The sequence below is a fragment of the Varroa destructor genome, unplaced genomic scaffold (assembly GCF_002443255.2).
Source record: "Varroa destructor unplaced genomic scaffold, Vdes_3.0 BEIS01000004.1, whole genome shotgun sequence".
In the NCBI taxonomy this organism is placed as follows: domain Eukaryota; kingdom Metazoa; phylum Arthropoda; class Arachnida; order Mesostigmata; family Varroidae; genus Varroa; species Varroa destructor.
Window position 1 is genome coordinate 13,265,410 of NW_019211457.1, and position 23,693 is coordinate 13,289,102.

The 23,693-nt window shown below is 41.3% G+C and overlaps 1 protein-coding gene across 11 annotated transcripts in view; it reads left to right on the plus strand.

The window, feature by feature from the left end:
* Positions 1-5,386: 5,386 nt before the first annotated feature.
* Positions 5,387-23,693, plus strand: part of LOC111248729 (Na(+)/H(+) exchanger protein 2-like) — a 90,026-nt gene continuing 71,719 nt past the window's right edge. For 6 of the 11 annotated variants that reach the window (XM_022801570.2, XM_022801572.2, XM_022801577.2 and 3 more), the window contains exons 1-2: positions 5,387-7,752; positions 23,223-23,295. In XM_022801570.2, the coding sequence (XP_022657305.1) occupies positions 7,601-7,752; positions 23,223-23,295 (225 nt within the window). In that variant the 5' untranslated portion in view covers positions 5,387-7,600. Of the gene's footprint in view, positions 7,753-12,489; positions 12,747-18,727; positions 18,795-19,470; positions 19,682-20,077; positions 20,177-23,222; positions 23,296-23,693 lie in introns of those variants that run through there. The other 5 variants (XM_022801579.2, XM_022801573.2, XM_022801574.2 and 2 more) reach the window with 5 other exon arrangements.

Below are 23,693 nucleotides of genomic sequence, written 5' to 3' on the forward strand. Positions count from 1 at the left end.
ACAGAGTGCGCCTACGACCAATTTCAAATTCAGATCCTATTTTAGTAAGTCCTGCTAAATTTTCTAGGTAAACAATTTACCACTGTATCATTTAGGGGAAACGTCCCTTGCAGTTGAATGTACGCGACTGTGAGTGGTTACTTTTTACTGAATGAAGAAAGGCTAATGCGTTCCGGAATCGAACCTGAGAATCGAAAACTGAAACTGTGAAAACTGCTCTCCTGATTACTAAGTCGTTCAAACAGTTCATCGATCGAAATTATTAGCGTTAAATAACATAAAGCACAAAACAAAAACTTTCCCTTTTCTATCTATTATCTATCGATTCATTTTTCCAATCTACTACATTTTACGATAATAAATTTAAAAAAAAAACTTCAGGTTTCAGGCTTAAAATACATCGGCTCCTCATGAAAATTGCATATGTCTACTTGTATGAGTTGAACAAAAGTGTCGGCATTGCTTAAAGCTGTTACCCAATTTTGGCCAGTTGAATTTTAAGATACTGTCAAACTCCAATGGAAAGAGTGGATATCGCACTGTGGAGAAGGGCCAAAGCCAGACAGTCAACCTGTTGAGAGAATAATTTCGAAACAATTTAAAAGTCGGAAATCTCAGACTCATTGCGTAAATCATCATTTTTTATTTATATATCGAAACTTTGGCAAATCAGGTCAAGTTAAAATGTAAGGACAGCTAGGCCATGTTCAGATCGGTTATAGCTAAAAGAGCTTTCATAACGCATAATAGCTTACGGCCGTGTCACAAAAAGAGGCAATCGGAAGTAACATCGCGTATTACTTTTGATTTCTTTTTCGTATATTTGTGTTTGTACTTATATTCGTACAAGCACAGGCCTATATGCCTGCCGATGATTATATCCATATATATTTTATGTAACAAAAAGGGTAATTTTTTGCGACTTGACAGTCACTATTAAGCACCGTCTTGCAATACGGAAACTACTTTTAAATTTAACGTGGCTGTATTGTTCGTGTGGTAAAGCTGCAAGCGGTCATGAACCTAGTAAATTTTGAGTTTGCCTGTAACGTGTGGTCTGGGAAGACATGGTGCTCTAGATTTCAAACAGAAAAGACGCACTTCGTTTCGTGCAGCGAGAATCTAGCAATCCGAAGTTTTGTTCAATGGCTTAGGGCCAGACATAAAACCCAAACCCTAATTTTATACCTTTCTGGCTGTGTTTTCCAATATTTTCCGAGCCACATATTCGCTTCGATGAGTAGGTCGACTACTTTAGAGAGCTAAGACACTTCTAATCAATTCGTAAGAACCACGGCCATCGTAATCAGTAGTACCGTGTTTTTTTTGTTTGACTTTGAGTTGCTTTGCAGGAATATTACTAGTTACTATTAGTTTTTCCAAATTTCTTGCGTGTGAACTCGCAACTAACCGCAAAGCTTCTTAATGACAATATCTATCAATTGCGGCTGTTTTACTGGCGCTTTTTTAAAATTGCGACGCACAACGCTCACGAAACTCCCTAAGCCACTGAGTTTCCTGGCCCTAACCTGCATAAGATGGGTCCTACAAAAATAAACAATGGAGTCGCATCTGCTTAAAGTGGAAGATTCAACCGTACATGACGCGTATGATAGCATTATTTCATCGACTCATACGAGCTCAACACAAGAAGCATATCTACCGTGCGCAGATTACATTAGCTCCTAACAAGCTAATATTGTACAAGAACCAAGGTCGACAATAGGATACAAATACCCGAAGGGTGTCCTGTACCCTAATCGAATATCTTTGTTCATGTTGCCAATAGCACCGCCACGCCTCTATTCCGACGGATGCTTCTCAAGTAATGGCTTGCTTTCAAGCATCGCGCACGAATGTTTCACGCGACTTAGCTTACTCGATACATACGATATGTATTATCTGCATCCATTAAGGCCGAACAAGCACCTAAAAGGACTCAGCAATGATTTGTAGCTGCCTGAGGAGAGATTACGGACATGTAGATATTCGTAATAAACGCTGCAAATGGCCAAGGACACTAGGTGGTCGAAGAAAGACATACCCAAAGCACGTATAGATCCAGATAATGGCTATGTTAATTCGCCTTTTAAGGCACCAAGCACGCTTAAATGCTGGTAGTCGTAACGTGACCATTCGAAGTGACACGTTTTGAATCGAAATCAAGTTCCGGCTTTTCACGCGAGATACGTAATTGCTGAACGGTTTGTATGATTTCAAATTGATCCATAATCTACATAATGATACAGTCAGATCACTACAAAAGTGATCGGAACCTTGATTCGGTTAGGGAATCTTGATTCATGCCGTAAAAAATTGTGTCGAAAGAACATCTGTTAGGTTACCATTGTCATACGTTCTCTGACGAATAAATCTGATAAACCAGAAGCGTGTTTTGGCAATTCATTACGTACGCAAATGATCCCTCTACGAATTTTGGCGATGCACAGATTTCTTGACCCAGTCATTCCATTGATTCCAGTTCATTTCACTGACATTTTCTTAAATTTCCTATTATAGGCTATGACTGATCCGCAAAGTTTGTCATTTTCAGATGAACTCTAGCAGTCATATAGCTTTATTCTGTGTATCGCTCTAAATACTTTGTACAACATCCACTAGACCTGAGAAAATTGATTTATAAGAAAAGCCTCAAATACTTGCTGCCTATTCCTGCCAACCGAAACAATAAACCTCATGAAATGAGGGCTGCGCCTATATTGTTGATCCCTATATCAACCTCTTTAATATAACGTATTTTTAGAATTATGTCTTTGTACCTCTTCTATGCTACACGTCACCGTCTAAAACACGTTACATTCACCCTATGTACGGGTAATCATTGCGCATATGTAGTTAGTCAGTTTCGACCTGCCACACAGTTACTTCTATGACTTCCTTAATGTGAATGTTCTACTTTATTTTTTAATATCCGGTACACAAGAATGCCGAACGGCCATTGTTCGACTTCGGCTTAAGATCCTGGCGGTGAGTACAGAATTCGTGTGGACTTCAGCGACGTCGGTTGTCTCGTAAGTTCTTAAGCATTCTCTTAAGCGCTCGACTAACTAAGCAGTAAAAGAAGAGCTCGGATAGGAGCTCTGTTGGATTTTTTTGCAAAAACAGAAAGAAAAAGCTAGACACTAGCGACAAAACATAAACTTCGGAGAGCTTTTAAAAGACGTTACCTGAATTAACACTGACCTTCATTCTTACGGATAATTACAACTACTATGACATTGATTCGCATATCTAATTATAGTATTTATAAAATCGGCGACGCATCCATATCGCTCCACCGACTGTCTCGCAGGCTCATATAAAATATAATAGTCTGCTACTTCTCTGAAAACTGAGGTAGACGTAATTTTGTTCCAGATACGCAATTATGTCCTAAGAAATACGCCTGACAAGCGGAAATGGAAAATTAAATCTTACCTATTTTTCAACACGAAGCGTCTAACAAACATGTTGAGTTGGGTTCACGATTCTGAAAAGACTCCATCGATGTTTTGACCATCGGTCACCTAATTTTAAAAAGCCGCCCAAAGGAAATACTTCAACGTGGCTATCTGCTGAAAATTTAGCGTGCCCACATAGGTTCTAGCTAGAGCGCGACCGGTTTATTGGTACCTCTATAGTCGGTAAGAACCGAATCAATTGGTCAATCTCGGGCTTGATGCGAAACTGGAAGGAGAAAACGCCGTTTCTCGAAAGAAACTAGGCCTGTATCCAATGAAATGCAAGCAGAAGCGGACCAATTCGGACCTCATTGTACAGGACAAGTTTGTGCTATGGCTTGGGGCCTAATGTGAACAGTATTCACCGTACACATATATTACATTGCCATAACGGTAGATTCTATTAAAGGCAGAAATATGAGCAATTGTTCAAAAAAGTGTCGAGCATACAATTCGGCATATGCCGTCTGATATACAATTTCCGAATTTGACTAAAGACCTACCGTTCACTGTTAGCTTTAGGAACCTAATAAGCGCATAGACAAATCTCCCTTACACCCTAAATAATTAACAAAATTAATTACAGCCACCTGAATAATATCTGAGCCATTTATATGCATTCTAAAGCCTTAGGAATAATTACCTACCTGTAACGAATTATGTCTTTTTTATGCTGCTATACATTTTCGTTAATTTATTTATTATTCTAACTAAATTAACCCTAAACTAAAGAATCATCTTGGCTTGGATTTGATCTGGGTCAGTTGCAGCCACCGTTGATTTTGCCACCTGCAGCCCCATTTTGGGTTTCACGTGCGCTTGAAGAGGTCTTTCTTCAGCATCGTTCCAACGAGCTTTGGAGCACTCTTTTTTGACACGACCTAGCCACATAGCCTGAAGGACTCTGCTACATAGGCAAGCGCCTAAGAGGACAAAGCTATTATTATACCATTTATTGAATAGCACTAATAATACTCGTTTGAGGATACCTTCTGACTACAAAATGAAAACAACATCCACTTCATGCGCCTGGCGTATAGCGAGCAGAATGCGGATCACGGACTACTTCCAATGATCGAGTCCATCAAACTCTCAATCGGAAGGCTATCGTACTCGTTTCTCGTGCTTTCTTCGGCCTCGTTCCTTTGAGTAGAGCCTACTTTCTTCCTATAATATCTGACTTATTGTTGTTATTCTCCCGTTTACCGCAGGGGGGGGGTGGGGGTGGGGGGTAACTACATAATCGAATTTTGTCATGTTAGCAATCAATTAGTTTGGCTGATTCCTTTTTCTTTTTACATGCGACTCCGGTCTTTTGGTTCCTGTGGCCAAAAGCGGAAACCGAAATTTTCTGTTTCTTGGTTATTTATATCAATTCACTATGGACGTTGTTTTTTGTCCAAACGGCGGCCTTGTGCTTTCACAATAGTATATAAATGCATTCGATTTTGCTACATCGTTCCCTAGACGCATAATATAGTCAACAAATCGTCTGTGTACTTGTGTGCGTCTGCTATCGATGAAATATACATACACTTAACAATTGTTACAAAAGCTATTTCTGGTCAGTTCAGCTAAAAAAAAAACCACGAATCTATCGTTTTCATGCCGTAATCATACGACCTTGTCAGGTACGCATAACGTTTTGTAGTAAACCTGCATCTGAGGCATGCGTTCGCCCCTGGACTTCAGAGCGACCCGCCGAACCTCCCGTGCGCCCTGTCCGCTATTGCCTATGTTACGTTGTGGCATATCGTATGCCGTCCACGTAGAACTCCTGTCATTCTGTATAAGATAACATGGTGTGTAAAACTGCCCCCTCTCGACAGTGCGTTCTTTTTCCTTCCACTTCAACGGCGTTCGAAGCTTCCCTTGCCACGGCTCTCCCCTCAGCGCCGGTTGGAGCTGCCGGATAGCGCGCGCATGGACTACTCGGTCCAGTGCGCTGAATGTCAGTGGCGCTTACGGCAAAGCAGTCGTTGGTTGTTATGACACAGCGCCGGCTTTCGCCTGTCTATTGCAACAGTCAGGAACACGTCCATGTCGGCCGGACACAAAGATTTACAGCGTTGTTGTAGGTCACTCCGTTGAGTACCAACTGCAAGAGGGTGACGGCTGTGGATCAGAGAAAGTTTTCTGATCCGAGAAACCCAAATATAGAGAGGGAGAAAGAGGGCGTTACGAAGACGACGGTAGAAAACCGCTCAGAAATCTACTACTTGACGAACTGCGGCATAACAGCATTGCATCGGTGATAATTTCAGATGTTTTTATGCTTGTATCAGTCGGGTGTTTGGTGATTGAGGTTCGACGGTCCGATGTAGTCAAGACTGAGTGTCCGAGCTGCGATTGTCCGAAGAAAGTGTCCCTAGCCGATCGAAACATTGGAGAAATTAGAGAAGAGCTGATGCTTGCACGATACTACCGTCATTATTATCAGAGAATCGCGCAGTTTTCGCGCGACATCGCGGATGCTCACCGGCTTCGTGCAGAAAATCGGCTTAGGTGGCCGGGATTAGTTGAAAGGTGCGTGCCGCGTGAAGTGCACGAACTGTCAGATACATGCACATGTGAATCCAGTCGTCAGGTTATCAGTACGGTCAATTTGTGAGAGATAACAGTGACCATATATATGTTTAGAACCAGTAGCTAATAATTATTTGTGCACGATCCCTAGCAGTGTTGGAGTGGCGGAACTACGTAAACTCCGCGACAACCTTGTGGTTCGCTCACGTTTTCTGGACGGTACCAACTCCGTATCTAAGTCAACACCAGGGTGCGGCGATAGTAGGGCAGCAGCTGCTATTTCCGCTGAACGGCCGATGAATCAGACCGTAGACAAAAAGTAACATCATAGCTCGAATGGGCTTCGAATTTACACTACTTGTGATGAAGTTCGTGATGATGAAGCTGGCTTAAGTCGCGACGAAATTTCATCCTCCGATTCCTCTGGCCAAGTTACCTCATCGAGAGCTGATACCGACTTTTTCATGAGAGGGGTCTCTTTTTCACGAGCTTTACAAAGGCCAGACGGGCACGTGACGGTGCGAGTCCGAAGTTAAAACAGGAGAAGGCCAGATAAAACTGTCCTTCCGTATAAACAGCGTGAGCTGTTCGAAGTGGTGACAGTCGATAAGTGTAATCGATTTATCGGGTGGCGGGGTCAGCCGTTAAGACAGATAAACGAGGGGAAACAAGACCATAAAATGCGAAATTATAGAAAGTTTCTGGCGATCGTAGATATCGTTAGACCCGTTGCTTGGCTCCATTGATAGAAGTACAACACCACGTTTTTGGCTTGTGGTTACGCTTGTGTGTGTGTAGCCTGTAAGTGGAAAGAGAATCTGTTTGCGTCGTTCTTTCAAGTACCAGTTCTTGCTGATTATTTGAGAATGGCGCTGGCGGTTACACATGTGTTAATGACTATTACATCAGTTAACTAATCGAATTTATCAAGTAACTTCCCATACTTCTACAACAATTGAAGTTCAATTGATGCAACAACACGAACTACGGAACAGTTTGTTATCTAGAATAGTGACACCTAATCGGCAAAGTTCATTTCGATTGCGTTAGTGCAAAAGTAGATGAAAAAAGTTAACGGGTTACCCATATTGTTTCGTGACGTCTCTCGTCGGTGCTGAACGGCCTTAACGCTAAAACATTCTAACGATGAGCTAACGGTAACAGCGCGAATTCGTGCTGGCCGAAGTATACTGAAGCCAAAAGTCATGTAGTATAAGGTAGATCATCTTTGACGGTGGTTCGTTCGATCCGTACTATTCAACCCGAGCTCAAGGTGATTAAGTTAGCCGTACCTAAATTTCTAATGGAATCATCCATCTGTGACCTCTTCAGTACAATTTTATTTAGTCATCGCGGCCTGGTTAAGAAGTGCATCGAAGTACCAATGATTATGAAGTGCTGCAGATAATGGTTTGACGCTTTCAGGGCGATATATATATATATCATACTAGAAGATCGGACAGTAAAAAGTGAGGACTAAAGATAAACGAAGTACTGCCTTCACCATCTGATCAACAGACGACGCAGCAGCAGCAGCGGCCGAAGTTCTTCCCTCTGTGCATAAACACATGTGCCTGTCGCAACGAATATAGTTATCAGCTGTTCGATGGATTATGGGGTGTTTGTACACCAGTTGCTACGGTCGGCGTATACCGGAATCTGTGGTGACTCGGCATGGAGTCGTCCTTTTTTTGGTCTTTGCCGTTTTTCACCTAAATCAAGTGTCCGCCAGTGGTCAGTCGGGACTAACCGCCTCCAATCATAGGTTTGTGTCATTTGATTCTATACTTTATATGTATATATGGAGATACTGTACCCCTATCTATAAACCCTATCGTATGCTTTCGGACCTAAGGGCCAGCATCAAGTTTGCTAGTCGTTCCAAGTAACATCAATAGAATAAGCTGTGCCATTCGGGATAAGTAAAGCCAATGGCTGTTCTATCGAACCCTAGATCGAGTTATGTCGCGGATCTATACCTTTCGATTTGTCGTAGGTGTTCGATCGGTAAGTAAAAGACTTTAAAAGATAATGTATACAAAACCAATTTCCTGATACATATTTACAGTCGATCTAACAAGTAGGACAACAGAAATACTTGTTCTGGGCGAATTATATATATATATATATATATATACATATATATTCGTTCAAGGTCCCCGCTGGTTATTTTTTAAATATAAGCAATTAATTCTTTTAGGAGAGATCTTAAAAGCATCTATGCTTTACATATAGTCTATTCTATTGTATCAATTGTGGACAGGTCAGATTTCTGCGATCAATAATATAATAGATAGCATAGCTCGGTCGTCCAATGCTGGCTTCGTTTTTATAATGATTATTTTGTTACTCAGGACTCGTAATTACTCTAATTGGTTGAGGTAGGCTGTATTCGGCAGAGCAGTGAGGACGTAGCTTTTTTACGATGCAGGTCCGAGTTATTATCGATGCCCTAACCCTGTGGTAGGCTGGTCACTTTCGATAGGCTTAACACCTTAACTAAGTCGCACTTAGAGACAAATGATGAAGGTCGACAGGATCACCATAGTCGACCTTCATAAAACACACATATAAGCCTGTTCGCATCAGGGTAGTATTTGTCTCTAAGGGAGTTGACCAAGACGAAATAGGACGCATGAAATAATTATTAAACCACTAGGTGCAAATATATAGGCCACAAGTGTGCCATTGGCTCAGCAATAAGCAAGTAACTTTCTATCGCCTGCTGAGTCTAGACGTGTCATTTCACAGTAAATTTAAATTATGGATACCGGCGTATTTATCCAGTGGCCATTAATTGTATTCGAAAGTTTGCACAACCAATGGCCTTCTCCATTCACATTGGAGATGGCCATGACGCCTCACAGCTAGGACTATCGACCCGATCCTATGGGGAAATCCACGTATGCCCCTCATCGTTTTCGTTGTTCTAGTCAAGGTAGACGGTACAATACGTTCTTCAGGTACATCGTAACATTGTGGGAACGTATTAGTCGAAAAGCGCTGCTAACCATTATCTAATCGTGATGTACTACCCATTGTAGTTGATTGCTTGTAATCGCAAGCTATGAGCAAAATTAAAGAGCTTTCATTTTTATTAAAAAAAGAGAAAAAGATAAGGCCGTGTACGGGATAACGGCTGTAAATGAATCAGACAGACTTCGATCAATTAATAATTTATATTCAGTTAAAACTATGCAAATAAGGCAAAACGCAAACACAGATTGTGTGTTTGCAAAAGTCTCTCATTTTGTAGGCCGTCTTTAGCGTAGTTATTGAATTGCCAAAAGACTAGATGAAGACCCGGTGTTATAGCATGGTTTCTACTATGTTATCATCATTAGCGACTCAATTAATCTATTGTCACGGTCTGCCATTAGATCTTCGAACATTCTCGTTCGATGCTTAGCTAAATTGGCCTCTCGCTCATACTAATGAATATCGGTATAGCACTTATATCCGACATTTTAACATTACAACCTTTGCGATTCCATCTTCGTTAAGTAAAATCGTTTGGGATATCACTGAACAATCGTATCTGGCTAGATCTTCAAGCTTACCAATGTCACTATATTATTTGACAGGCTAAATCATAATCCGTTATAGGAAGCTGTGTGACTTTACGCATGTTGCCCCTTTGTTCGATAATAGAAAACAGGACACCTTTAGGACAACCGCACTTGTCGACGCTAACGTACTTAATCTAAATATGTGAACGTGTTAGGCGTACTCCTTTCGGCTTTGCCTTTTCTTACGGAATGTCTACAGCACAAACGACTGCCGCCAAGGAACGACCAGGGTTCTGGTCATTTTTCATTGTTATTCTATATCCTTTCAAGCCCCAATGGATGTATCTTAAACAAAGTAGGAGCCGATTGTCTCTTACAACTGTAAAATTCCATAGGTACGACATCACCACAGTCAAAGATGCTGAATAGGTTTACATCTGGTTCTTGGGCATGGTCTAACAATAACGCGTGCATCATAGATGCATGATCCTAACTCAGAGGGCAATGTGCCCCACAGACCTAATGGGCTAAATCATCTATTATTAAGTACCATTGTACGTGTATTAAAATATAGAGCTGAATCATTATCGCAGTTTAGGTACAAAGAAAAAAGTTCCACTGTATTATATGGTACCGCGAAAATACTACCCGTTACTAACTTCTAAATATTTTATTGCAGACTCATTATTATTACTGTTATTATCCGTAATGTGAGGGTAGAACCTACGACCTCATTGTTGCAAATGTATCCTTTAATATACATCGTTCAGATTCATCTGCCAATAGCTTCATCGGAGTAGAGAGCTTGTCTCTACCTTATAAAAGCTATGGATTATGGGTTGTTTGGCAACAGCGCCGTAAGAACTTCGAGCACTCGGATATTTTTATCGATATAATAATAGTTGAATCAAAATTCATAGGTGCGATGTGAGTGTATGTGTTTATGTCTAAGATGAGTGAATGGGCCTGTGCAATGCCAGGCCCAGCATTGGTGCTCTGTCAGAGACACGGCGGGTGAGTAACAGCTATTATGCCTGATATGGATCAGGACTTCCTTTTGACCCTTGTTCTGAGACCCATAATTTGATGTCTGCTAAGCCAACTGCTGTCTGCCTGAGCCCAATTACGTTTTCGGGCAAAAGTAGAAAGATTCAATCGAAGGCGCGTACTGGTTTAGGCCGAGGAAACGACATTTCTAGGTAGTATGTTGAATCAACGGCTGGATTTAGTCGGTAGTTGGTGAAGGTTAGGTGAGGCTTAAGCATTCGCCTACCGGTCAGAAGAAGACGGAGGTGGTTTGGATTCAAAAAAAATTCGTACGTATTAGCGTTCCACTCTAGCAAATCGGCAGACCTATAAATATAGGGAATAATCTCTACCATCCTTCGAACTTTTTAATTATATATCTCAAACTCTTTTTGATAATATCCTTTGAACCTAATAACTTTATTTCTCGTAACCACTACTTGTATCGAACTTTCGCGCTGCGAAACACTCGTAGCGATATGTCACGGAAATATTGAAGTTAGTCAGTACGGTGAACTAATAATTGGCTACCGAAAACGTTTGAGGGGGAAAACAACTACAAATCATGGTCTTCGGAATCATTTCATAATGGCCATTTGTTTGAGGGCTCTTAAACTAACAACGAACTTTAGAAAAGGGAATGCTTATTCAAACCATCCATATAAACTTGCCATATGCTTTTCGCAGGCGAAGTTGTTATAAAATCAACGTTCAGGGCATGTCCTGGAGCACTGAAATATGTATGTCAATGCCTGTATGCATATATGCTGTAATAACGGTTATCAGGGTAACAATATCCTGCGAAATGAACCCGATTGACGGCAATATCGTTTTGACTCTGGCGATTGTGAGTGGTATAAAATGAGCTACGGATTAGTGAGCAAATCAATTACCAAGACGCATTCTGTGGTCTCAATAATTAACAAAAAATCCAGATTTAGTTCAATCTTCTCTCAACATACACATATAATTTATTAACAGACAGATATTCGAACGGTATACTGTTAAGGACTAAAACAGGCAATACAAAACGCGGACGAAAGATATTCGCCTCTCGGAGCAACCTTGTTGAACCGCTTGTCATCTGACCGCTAGATCTACTCATTAGATCTTGACGAACTCCATTTGCTAGAAAGTGATCGACCGAGTTTGACCAGTAAAAATAGGCCTCGTCTTTAGTTTTCTTTTTGTAGAATAAATCTCGTCACAGCTTCCCTAAATACTGTGTATTCGCCTAAGGCAAGCTCCGTTATCTGAGCTTTTCGCGTATGTACATGCGATAGTAGATCAGAACAATGCGGTTACTGGTAGACAACCTATTTTGAAGCCGGCCAGTGCCGTAGTTTTTCATGCTTGGCACTTTGGTTTACGGCCAAATAAAGGTTACCGGCATAACAATCCATTAGGTAATTGGCACTTAATAGCAACGGCGTTAAAATAAATCATAGCTTAATTCATGTCGATAAAAATTGAAACGTCTAAGTTAAATATTCGTTGGCCTGTGTAAAGCTGTTTTTGTGACGGCGAGAGTTAATATAATACATAAAAGTTTCACTATTGCTTATTATCCCCTGATCGAGAACGGTCCAGATTGTACTGGCCCTTATATAAACCCAGTCGCTATTACGTACGGCCGTTAACTTTCATCGAAATGCCCAAACGCTATGACAGCAAACGACGTTGAGCACTAACATAGTCCATGTGAAAATATTGTGTTTGAGTGTGAAATATTATTCGAGCGAGCTCTTCGAGATGATATATAAAGTAACACTGCCGTTCAAAGGTTATCGTTCCCAAGTCAAATTCGAATGTACGCGCCAACGGTCTATGAGGCGTTAACGAACCGCGGACTGTTTCTCGTACGACGCCTATCGAGCTACTCTAAACATCTTGGACTGACGAAATATACTATTATTAGTCAACTCCTAAGTTGGATCTTTCACTAAACAACACTGTGTATTCAAAGGCACGTTGACATACGATGAAATTACTTGTGCTACAATTCAATGGCCAGATCGTGGTTAGTGCCTTATTGTTAATGGCCATACATTATTTGAACACTAAATAGAATTTTCGGGTTGCGGGTATTGGCTCAAACGTTGTGTGGGCGTTAGAGCGGTGAAGACATTTAGCAGTAGCGAAATACAGACACAGGAAGATTCCCCGAGAGAAATACTGCGTGCAGGCGTTCATTCACACATCTTGGCTATAGACGAACGTAAAGGTAATCAACTTTGTCTACAAATGAGCCCCGTTTTGAGAACCGAAATATTTTGAGTTTGGGTACGATGATTGTGTCTATCGTGATAAGACTGAGTTTCAAGCGCAGAGTCCCTGCTTACGTAGGGTTAGCAAGGCTTGAGAGGCAGAGATCAGCCGAGCTGACCCCATAGGTCCTTCCTAAAGCACAATTAGTACTATTTCAGCCGGTATCTCTCTATGTCGTACAGGGTATCTATTTCATTCAGTTGGATTATGCACTGAATAAAAATAAACAAGGCCATTTTGTGTGCTGACCAACGTATTCTGACCTCGTGAATAATTGGTTGAAATTTGGAAATTGTGTGGATCTATGATATTTCCGCAACACACGATGAGATCAAGCTTTTTTTTTATCTGCCATCACATTACTGCATTCCTGATAAGCGCGGAATGTCGATCAGTGGTACATGGTAAAATATATTTTCCATGAAATTTCGTTCACAGCATCTTTCGACAATATGCCATACTTAGTCTACTCCACTTACGCCAACGGACGACTGGTATAAATTTATTTTCTTGACAGTGGATACTTGACGTAACTGCCGTTCGTATAGAACGCGTGAGATGGGGTGTGTATGATGGAACGAGCTACTTTCTCGATGCCCGCACAATGGCAAAATAATCAAACACGGCCATCAGTATACTAATTTAAACAGTGTGCAACTTCATAGAACACGCCGGCAGATTGACCTTGGAGAACAGAGAACGGTCGACATTGCGGTTATTCTGCGTATCTGTGATCTAATATTAATTACAACTTTGACTTGGCGGAACCCGGACAGACTAACAAGCATGTTTAAGAAAAACAGTTCTTCCGTCACACCCCCACAGCCGTAGCGTGTGCTTTTAAATATGTCAGTCCTTTTATGTACGTCTGCACAAAGTACAAAGCATTGAAAATCCTATAATCAGTCATGTACAGATAGCGTTCGCCTTTTGATACGTGCCGAACTGAAGTCTCGGAGTTCTCAACACTGACTTCGAACCCCTCATACCTCATTTCGGATCAAAAGTAATTTTTTCAGGTTCATCTTTCTCAAACATTTAAAACTAAATTAGATTACCATTCTCTCGTCATGCGTGATCGGGCCGCTCCGAATCACCTCAATGAGTCCCCATCGGCAATTTAGCGCTTACTCGTCTGATCAGGTTCTGTCCTCAACGGTCGCTGATACTCATGTGAGATAGAGACGTACCTCTCTTATTTTATTTATGTTCCATGGGACATCTATCAGAAAAACTTTCTGTTAGCGATGAATTTGTTGAATGCAGGCAAAGGTTTATTTCGAACTTTTCCCAGTGTTTTTTTTCCGTAGATCATCGTGGGATAGCCCAAAAGGTGACTCAACACGACTGAATGCACATATGCAAGCTTCGACTGTTAGCTAACTAGCAAGACCGAAGATGAAAAGCCACGAACGACGACTAAACCACTAAACGATTCTCGATTACGACCCATCAGAACGTCTCGCTTTTTCTTTTCCGTGGCTTCATAATCCTCCGCAGTACCGCACCAGAGACCTGAGCATACATTCAATTGAAAGCGAAGCTCCAGAACCTGTCTATGACTATCAAATCCAAACGACTAAATGTCCCGGTATCAGCTGCTGGGCACCCCCTAGTCAAAGACAGATCTGTGGCGAATACGGTGGATAGCTTCGTTTAACCGATGTATCACAGACCATTTCGCTTCATGTCGTCCACGCCATCCCCTGTCCGTCGCTCGCCACCGCTGTAGGCCCCAGACATAAAGCGACTTCATCGACAAGATACCGGAACAGCCGAGATATTGTTGTCTGCAGACAGAAACTATGGCGCGCGTTACAGAAGCTAACCGACGAACATATTTCGGCGCCGTATGCTTAATGTTATTGAATAGCTGTGTCCGATTGGATCATCGTTCGATTCATCGGGGTGAGGGTGGTGGAGATTATCACGCAATCGCTATAGAATGACGTCGTTACCAACGACGTTGTTGCTAATGGGACGGCGTCGAAGGGTATGCTGCCTGTGACCAGTTGACGCGACGTCTAATAGAGATATAGGGAGAAAGCGAGCGGGAGCCGTCCGATGAGTTCGTCGCTCCGGCAAAATAAATGCAGCGTCACATGCAGATGCGATATGTGTATATATATGTATACTGTCCATAGTAAATGGCTGGACAAGACGTGGAAAGCTGCCGAAGAAAAAATTTGCCGCTGCTAAAAGGAGCTATTTCTTTCCTATGTAAGACATAGCTCAAGTAGACAATTTGGCAGAATCGTTGGGACTGCTTGATGTGGACCGTGGCAGAAGTAAATCGTGCATATCTGTGTAGTGTATATTGCTAATACCTATATGTGAGCGGCAGGTTTCTTGCAAAGGTGCTTAGGATAGCATTCTCATACTTTTACGTAATGCGTACTTCTGTATACGAGTTATCTGAAGCAAAACGGTATTTTGAAGAAATCAATGTTAGCGAAGTGCATATAAAGTTAGGACCATTATGGTAATACCATCATAACTTATACAATCATTTTAGAATATATTGAAAACTTTCAATAAACTTCAGTCAGATAGCACAGAGGTGCAGCCTTGCATCAGCTTCTAAAACGACAAATCTCAACAAAACAAGTTCGAACAAAATGCTATATTTTCGATCGACTTACAGCCTTTATCCCTTTTTTCGGTGATCATATATGTATATTAGTACACAAAATTTACCGAGTTCATTTGACTAAACCTGTGGCCAAATTGTCGCAGTGTCTTGCTTGCGCGCGCATATTGTTCTAATTTGATCCCTCAAACACTTTTTACGTTTGCTTGAATCGTTTCGCCTTGCATATGAAAAAAGCTAGTTTATAATTGTTCCCTTGATAATAAACCTGGGAAGTATTATCTTGGCCTGGTAAACAACCCAATACGCTTCTTCCACATACTGAACTCTAAGCTGTCCAGAGGGTTCCGGTAGATTTTGGATACGGATTTCCGTTATACTGCTGAAACTAGATGAGTCGAATTCTCCCTGGAAAACCATACTTCCTTGTTGATCCACTGCCGAACAGGCATGCTAAGCGTAACTAAGACATATAGGATATAGTCTCCTATACTGGACTCTATACTGCTATGCTAGCATACGTATATGCCCCACGTCGTTGCTAGGGGCATCCAATCTTCTGATCGGTGTAAATTATCTTCCGCCATGTTCCGATTATGCTATACTATATGGCATCAGCATTAAAGCCAGACATCCGTCCTAATGGCATGAAGGGTTTTGTCAGCTGCTGATCTGACGGCAGCGGAAGCTTCATTTTAGCACGAGTGATCAAGAAGCAATCGCGTCCAAAAAACAGTCCCTCAATATTTGTATCAATTCTAGTTAACGCTCCGATATGTCGGTTGTGTCCTATACCAAGCGACTCACCCTTTCAAATGCCCTTTGTGTGGTGCCGGGCTATTTTAAAGCATAATGTAATAACTAATCGTGCCGATATAACATGTATGTATAATATGTACTATGATAAACAGATAATAAAGCGGGCCCATCTACATCAGTAAGTAGCGAATACTGAAATGAGAATTTACCGAACGAAAGGTACCGAGTTGATGTATTACCCTATATATGATGATATACTCTAATGGATGACTATAATATAATATTTATTATTAAATTCTCATAGCATACCTGGCAAGCCTTTATGTAAATGGCAAAGGCCGGCGTCATTACTGAGTATTACCGCTTAGGTTACGCTGCTTATATAGATAACCTATATCTTAAGTGGTTATTAAATGCAATTGTCAATCACCAAAAGCGAAAAAGGAATAACATAGTAACTGTAAGGTATTGTCCTATAATTACATCCCGTTGCACCAGGAAAGAAGTCACGGTATATAATACAGTCAAAGGGAGCTATAGCCCTTACATTGTAACCCAGTATAATGCCTTCGATTGAGTAAATGCACTTTTAATATATACTACTTCAAAGTTCACCAGCGTCCGCAATGAAAAACTCTACTTGGGTCCTATAGGGTTTGCCTATCTGGGTTGCTTCAAATGTAAGCGGTCAAAACACTGATGTACAGTTTTACGTGACAGTCACGCAACCGCATAAGCCAGGTCAGTGTAAATCGTTGGGTGAAACTTCCATCATGACGTAATACTAACATACGCTTTAGGTAGCGTCCACGCATGGCGATCCTTGGTTATGTCTTAAAGCAGTTAAGGGGCTCCCTCAAGCGTATCTCTGTCAATATAAACAATACGTAACGTTAATCAAGGGACAATAGTCTTGCCGATAATCTTCACGAGACAGGCGTGGCAAGTGAGCTACCCCGTGATAGAGGATTAGGTTATGATAAGTCCATAGTAGGTCAATTCCAAAAATTGCTAACTGATATATATTCCTGAACTGTTTTGCCAAGTATTTGTCCAATGTATAGATAATGCGTTGGAATGCAAAGACACGCATCGGATGAGTGCATTAAGACGACACTTGGTTTAACTGACGCTGATTGTTAATTAATAGTTTTAACGACCCATCCGGGTATGTTGGTTACGCTCAATCACACCTCAGAACTTGCCTACACGTATATTTTGGGTCACGTAATGTGGATCTCTGATAATGGGACAAGGTTATTTGTTCTAGGTTCGAACTGAGACATATTTAGCTTAAAGGATAGTATTCATTTTGGTAACGATTTACATTTTGAGTCAGGCGACCTAAATCAGTATAATCATCTAGCGTCGAGTTTTGTATGGCGCATGTAGTGTTGACCCATACGTCAGGATCAAATCGACCTTTAAGGTGGGAAACGTTGGCGCCAAACTTTTATTAGTTATATGGTACATCATAAATGTTCCAACTTCGATTTTAGGTCAGCTGGCTTTTCCTGTTAAAGGAGACTTACCAAAGAGTCACGACTGTTACGGATTCGTTTATTTAAGCCAGTAGCTGAAGTCATTAAAAAATGTCTTTTTTTTTCAATAATGACAGCAGTCATGTGGCCCAAAAGACTAACTCTATTTTGTCCGTGTATATTGATATACCCTGTGTCAGATACTCACGAGTGAGTTGAAGTGAGAAATCGCCTCTGTATTTCACGGAAATAACAATTTTTTTGTAACAAAGACTAACTTTTGGTCACTTGATGGAGCTTATACCTGCACCATTTCCCCGTTATATGTTGAACATTTTCTCTGTATCTTTTTTGTCATTGTGGACCGAATATAGGTAAATGCCAACCTACAACAACGAAGTCTGGGGCAGTATCCACAGCTGAGGCAAGAAGCTTTTTCAAGTTATTTAAATGTTTAAATCTTCTGATTACTACAAGGTCTTATTTTACCTGGACGAATATCTAAACACTCGCTACTTGTATGATATTCGAGATCAGTCTCCATCGTGCCCCAGGCAACATTACCTAACGATTTAGCTTTCGAAATCGTTCTGTGCCCGCACGAGGCTCTCTTTACCACTTGTCCGGGATCTTGTACACAGGGAAGTCAATTTGATTAGTTCAATAACCTGGCCTACGAGTGGCGCAAGCTCAAAGATATCATGGCTTTTGGATTTTCGGATCCGAACTCAAATCCAAAAGCCGAACGAAAAGTTTGGAAGGGCTGCTTAACTGTTAAAAAAAGACACTACCGCCGTTCGACGATTCTAGAATGCCGAATTTTTTATGATACGAGTTTTCAGAACCTCGCCTTAATCCCCAAGTAACGCCAATTCGACTTTTCATATTAATCAAACGATTAAAATGTCAGCTAGGTAAAGTTAATATTAACAATATACAATACAGTTCTATAAAAGCAGCACTTGCTGCTTTAGCAACAGATATTTACATTCAGACCTGGACGGGAAGGTATTATAAGAGGTTATGCGCTATTTTTTGATACAAACTTCTAGTCATATTGCATATGTGAATTGGTGCTTATCCCTTTGTCGTTCTGCTGTATTTCAGCAAACGTCACTGGCCATATGCGCACTAATGCATCCCAGCTTCGCCTGTCATTTCCGTGGATCAGGAGGTGAGCAAAGATTGGTGCTCAGCATTCGTAGCTGGCGGCCTTTTTTTACCGGCCGCATTACCTTGCCGTCGGCCGCGTCACAAAACTGCAGTCTCTTCTGTATTGTGAGATGGGCGATCTTCTTAGTTTTGATTAGCAGGCTTCGTGTAAAGCCTAGTAACTTTAAGAAAACAGCCAGTCCCCATGTACCCTCCCCCTCTGCAAATGTTGAATGGAAACGATACGAGGATCCAAGCGCAGTCTGGACCGATAGGGTTCGGGGATTGGAATGGAAAACGTGTATAGGGAAAAGCCTTGTTTGCCCACTTGACGAATGCCTTCGATCAGTATTCGAGGCGGACGATGACGAACTTTCCAATTAATAGTAGGGAAATGGATAGTTATACTAGGATTAGATAATTTGTAAAACGCGATTAGACATGGCTTGAAAAACACGGATAGGGTGAATGTTGTTATATGCAGTAAAAAGCTGACTCAAGGCTTTCATGTCGTGTCCACGCCTCCGTTTAAACCCGGGATATTTTTCCCGCTTGCTATCAGCACCGACGGCGCTTCCGCCGAGCCAAGACGTCGCCGTGGTGCTCACGTTGTGAGTATAAACGTGTGAGTCGCTTCGACGCCTCAGCTATATCACCGATTTTTGATGATGTTCGTCTAACTGAAATTTCACTTCCAGCTTTTGTCTCTCGTCACATAGACCTTTCACCACGAGCATTAGCGGGGTTCTTCGATGTACACGCATCCTTCGCACAGAACTTCAGTGTGACTACGTCAAGACGAAGAAAAACCCTGAGTAAGCCAGTGACGTCACCATCGATGTTGGGGCTCTCGATTTCTGACGTCACAAAGGTCACGCCCAGCAGATCCATTCAATGGTTTACCCTGAGGTTAGATTGTAGAATATCTGGTCTGTGGTCCGGTAGCGCGGGGAAACTTAACGGCACAGGCAATGGTACGAATCGAATGGGAATGGGGTAGTGGAGCTTTCGCGTATGAAACCATTAGGTGATGAAGGTGGAACTGCTGGTCAGCTATTGATTCATGAAGACCAATTAAGCCGTGTGTTTTTCTTATGACGGGATTGAAAACCTGCTCCGAAAAGGGGGAAAATTAGGAAGTAAGACTACAACAGAAGACACATTTTTAGAAAACAATCTTTCTTAATATGGCGACTAGCTGAAATCATGAATTAAGTAGCTTTGTCGATTTTCCCTGAAAACTGATACCCTCCGGATTGTTGCAAGGTAAAAATCAATACATATTTGTATTTTCCATGAGAACAGGTGAAGAAAACTAGAAATTGTTCCTACGCATACGATGGAAACGACTGCTCATATTCGCCGTGGAATCTCGTCACCATAGCATGATTGATCCAACTATCGGTAATGATGTATAATAAATGGAAGTTTACGCTTTTGTCGCAGTAGCAAACCTGCTCAGAGACTCAGTGTCTGTTCGTCGTTAGATAAGCCGATCATTAGGATACCAAGATGAGTGTAGTGATTTAACGTATCAGAGAAAGACATGGTTTGTACCTAGAGCTGCCACAGGCTGCGAGGCTGTTGACTAACTCACGAGGCTGGCCTAGGTAGGGACCCCATTTAAGGGTGATCCCTGTTCCCAGTTAATATGAATGGACTGGCGGTGGTCCACCAGACCAATAGATGTTGTGTACCGCCACCCACATATGGCATCCGTACGTAAATAACAGAGAGTACATATGCAGTAAGGGAATAACAAATGAGATAGCTTACCAGGAAACTGAAACGCAGTGCTAAAGTGCACAGGTGCTTGTCTAAATTTTCGTTTACGAATCACGTTATTGTAACGCAATAGGACATGCTCAGAAATAGGAGCAAATGAATCGTATGGGTTCTATGGAAGAATTTTCTGCCGTTTGCTCGCCTCTACAAAACTACGGAAGCATAAAAGTACGTAACATGAATTTCAGACGAAGAAAGGTTGAAAGAAATCTAATTTGCAAATTTCTTTAACCGTAGGTTTGACATGCTAGACATTAAACTAAACAAACGGATACTCCATTCAGAAAAAGAACTCTTCGACATTTCTAAAGAAAATTAATTAGTACAAAAAAAATGTAAGTATGTGTCCGTTTTCGCCAGGTGTAATACAGTTTTAACATGCAATTTTCAAGACGTTCGGTGTCACCCTGGAAAAACTTATACAAATCAATGTGACCTAGAAATAGTGTAAAATTTATAATAAAAATTGCTATTATTATGTAACTAGTTGAATTAAAGTTCGAAAATTAACAAAAGATCTTTTTCGCCAGAGTCGTTCAGCACGGTACCCTGTCCACGAAAAAAAAAAAATAGTGATATGCTCGCTCGAAGTTTTTGCCCCTGTAAGGACCGAGAGATTTCAGAAACCTGGCCTGTTGTTACAGCGTAAATTTATAGGAGCAACACAGGGAACATATAGGGTTTGAATGAAAAAGATGAGGAGACCTGAGACTTCCCAATAACCGCACGCAGCTACTTGACAGTTAGTTACCCGGTGCAGAAGTCTGTTTTTTGTTAGATCTGGCCATTGTTGAACAAACGCTGCTGTTGTAGAAACTATATTAACCGACTATAAAACGATTGTCAGCTTAACAAATTTTCTGTGTCGCAAAGAATAAAGGGCATTGATGAGAACCGCAATCAATCAGGTTCAGTATGTGCAGTCTCCTATTTGACAAACCTAAAAGCATGCTGCAGAAATTCAATGGAAGACTATATTTATCTTACGAATGAAATTTCGTTATAGCGAATCAGACCAACTACACGACAATGGACACACGTTATTTTTGCCTCGAAATTGAATGAAAAAACAGGTCACACACAATATTTGCAGCGTCCGTAATTTAAAAAGGTCTGCCTGCAAGTAAAATGCTTTTTTCAAGGACAAGTAAGTCAAAGGCACAAAGCAGATGAATAGGACAACGACACGTGATGGGGTGGTTTAGGTCGGAAATTGAACATGCACGCATTGTTCCGTGCGGGCAGCAGCCAATCGTCTGAAGCAGCAGTGCTTAGCTAAGGCAGTAGAACGAATGTAAAGTTCGAGATATCTCTTTTAGTGGGAGAATCACAGAAATGGCCGTAAACTAGTCAAGCATATAGTGCCATAAACCCATATATAGGCAACAACGAGCAGTACTTGCGTTTGGTGGAGAGATCAAACCCGCTTCTTGAAAGCGCTCTATTAGTCTACTCGCATTCGCTGGCCCTTAGCCAATTACAAACAAATCAGTAAAGTAAAATAGAACTTGCGACACCCAACCTGCAAAGTACGTGTTTGTTACCAGACAGAAAGCGTGGTACATTTTCGCAAGAGACGAAGTGGCCATGTCTAAATAATTTCAACCTTCTAGTGACGAGTATTCAGCAGCAGTATGACGTTTTTGGGGGCATTTATAAACATTTTAGTTCAGCATTTACCTCACTGAAAAACGAGTTGCTTCGGGCCTGTGTCATAACTGGCTAAGAACAAGCGAGTGCTAAGGGTTATCAGCGTTACAGCTTAACTTCCCGAAATGAAAATGCTGATAGGGAGACAGGCCGTCACGATGAAACAGAATGAGATCACACTTAATGGACTGCTATACATATATCTATATATATATATATGTTTAGAAAATGTGTTAATAACTACGATGACAGCGGTGTACTATCGCCCTTTGAAGAGGTATCTACTATTCAGTGAACTAGGAGTAGGATACCCACATTTGCTTCACCGGGTTGTTAGATCAGGACAGCACGTAGATACGCGATGGTCTATTGGCGCCGTCGGACACCGATCTAAATATCGGGCCTAATTTTTCCCGAGGTAGCCCGGTCCATATTGGCTAGTCCGAGCGAAATTGAAAAAAATCGATTCTGTTTTCAGGAAAAAAATACGATGTCCACGATAGGTTGAAGTTGACTGTGGAAAATTACCGTAATCCGGAAGTTCATTCTCGTGCTTAGACTAGATAGACCCACCTGTGACTAGTGGTCAATCGCGCAATCGCCAATAAGAATTGATAACACTGGGATTTAACGCATTGCTTATCTAACAAAATTCCGCCGTCGGTTTCTTTTTAGTTTATAGAAAAGCTTTGCTTGACCTTTCCCCTATCAGACTCATTTTACGCAATCCATTCATCTCAATATAAACAACTCACCTTCAACATCGAATCAGGTTCGATTTAATTAGAGTAAATGAAAAAATACTTCGTTGAACTTCATGCGTCATGATCAAACATGCAATTGTGATTATGTAGATGACGAAATCAGGGTTTGATCATGTGCACTTGAAGTTCTCGTTCGCTGTTTCCCTATAGACTCAAAAGGTTCCAGTCAGCTTAATGTCCTTCAGCAGTTCATCTTTACATCTAATCTAGCTTGTTATTATTCTATTTGCTGACTCCTGGCGCATTTTCAGGACCCGGGACACGACGATACCTGATGAACACGCCCATACAGGAATGGTCCAACCGACAAACTCTGATCCTCAGGTAAGTGAGACCAAATGTTTTGTCTTGTTATAGGTGTTCCCCATTAATCGGTGTTTTAAACCTAATCGTAAAGGCTAGCTTAAAAGGCATGAACGACGTGTAGCTGGAGACTTACATTTATCACAAGCCTTTCGATCGCAGTAAACGCTAATGGGAAAGACCGGAAGGGGACTACTTTCCAATTGGGACGGTCGCCAGAAGATTCCTGTGAGTGAGTTCATTATTGACATATGACTTAGAAAAACACAAGCGGATGGTCTTGAAACAAAAAGAAAATTATGTTAGATTTCACTCTCTCTGATTCATTAATGCGAGCTTTTGAAATGTCTTAAAATATTAGTTGATACATATATGCAAAAGGTGTGCCTTCGGTACTCATTAGCTACACATACATCATT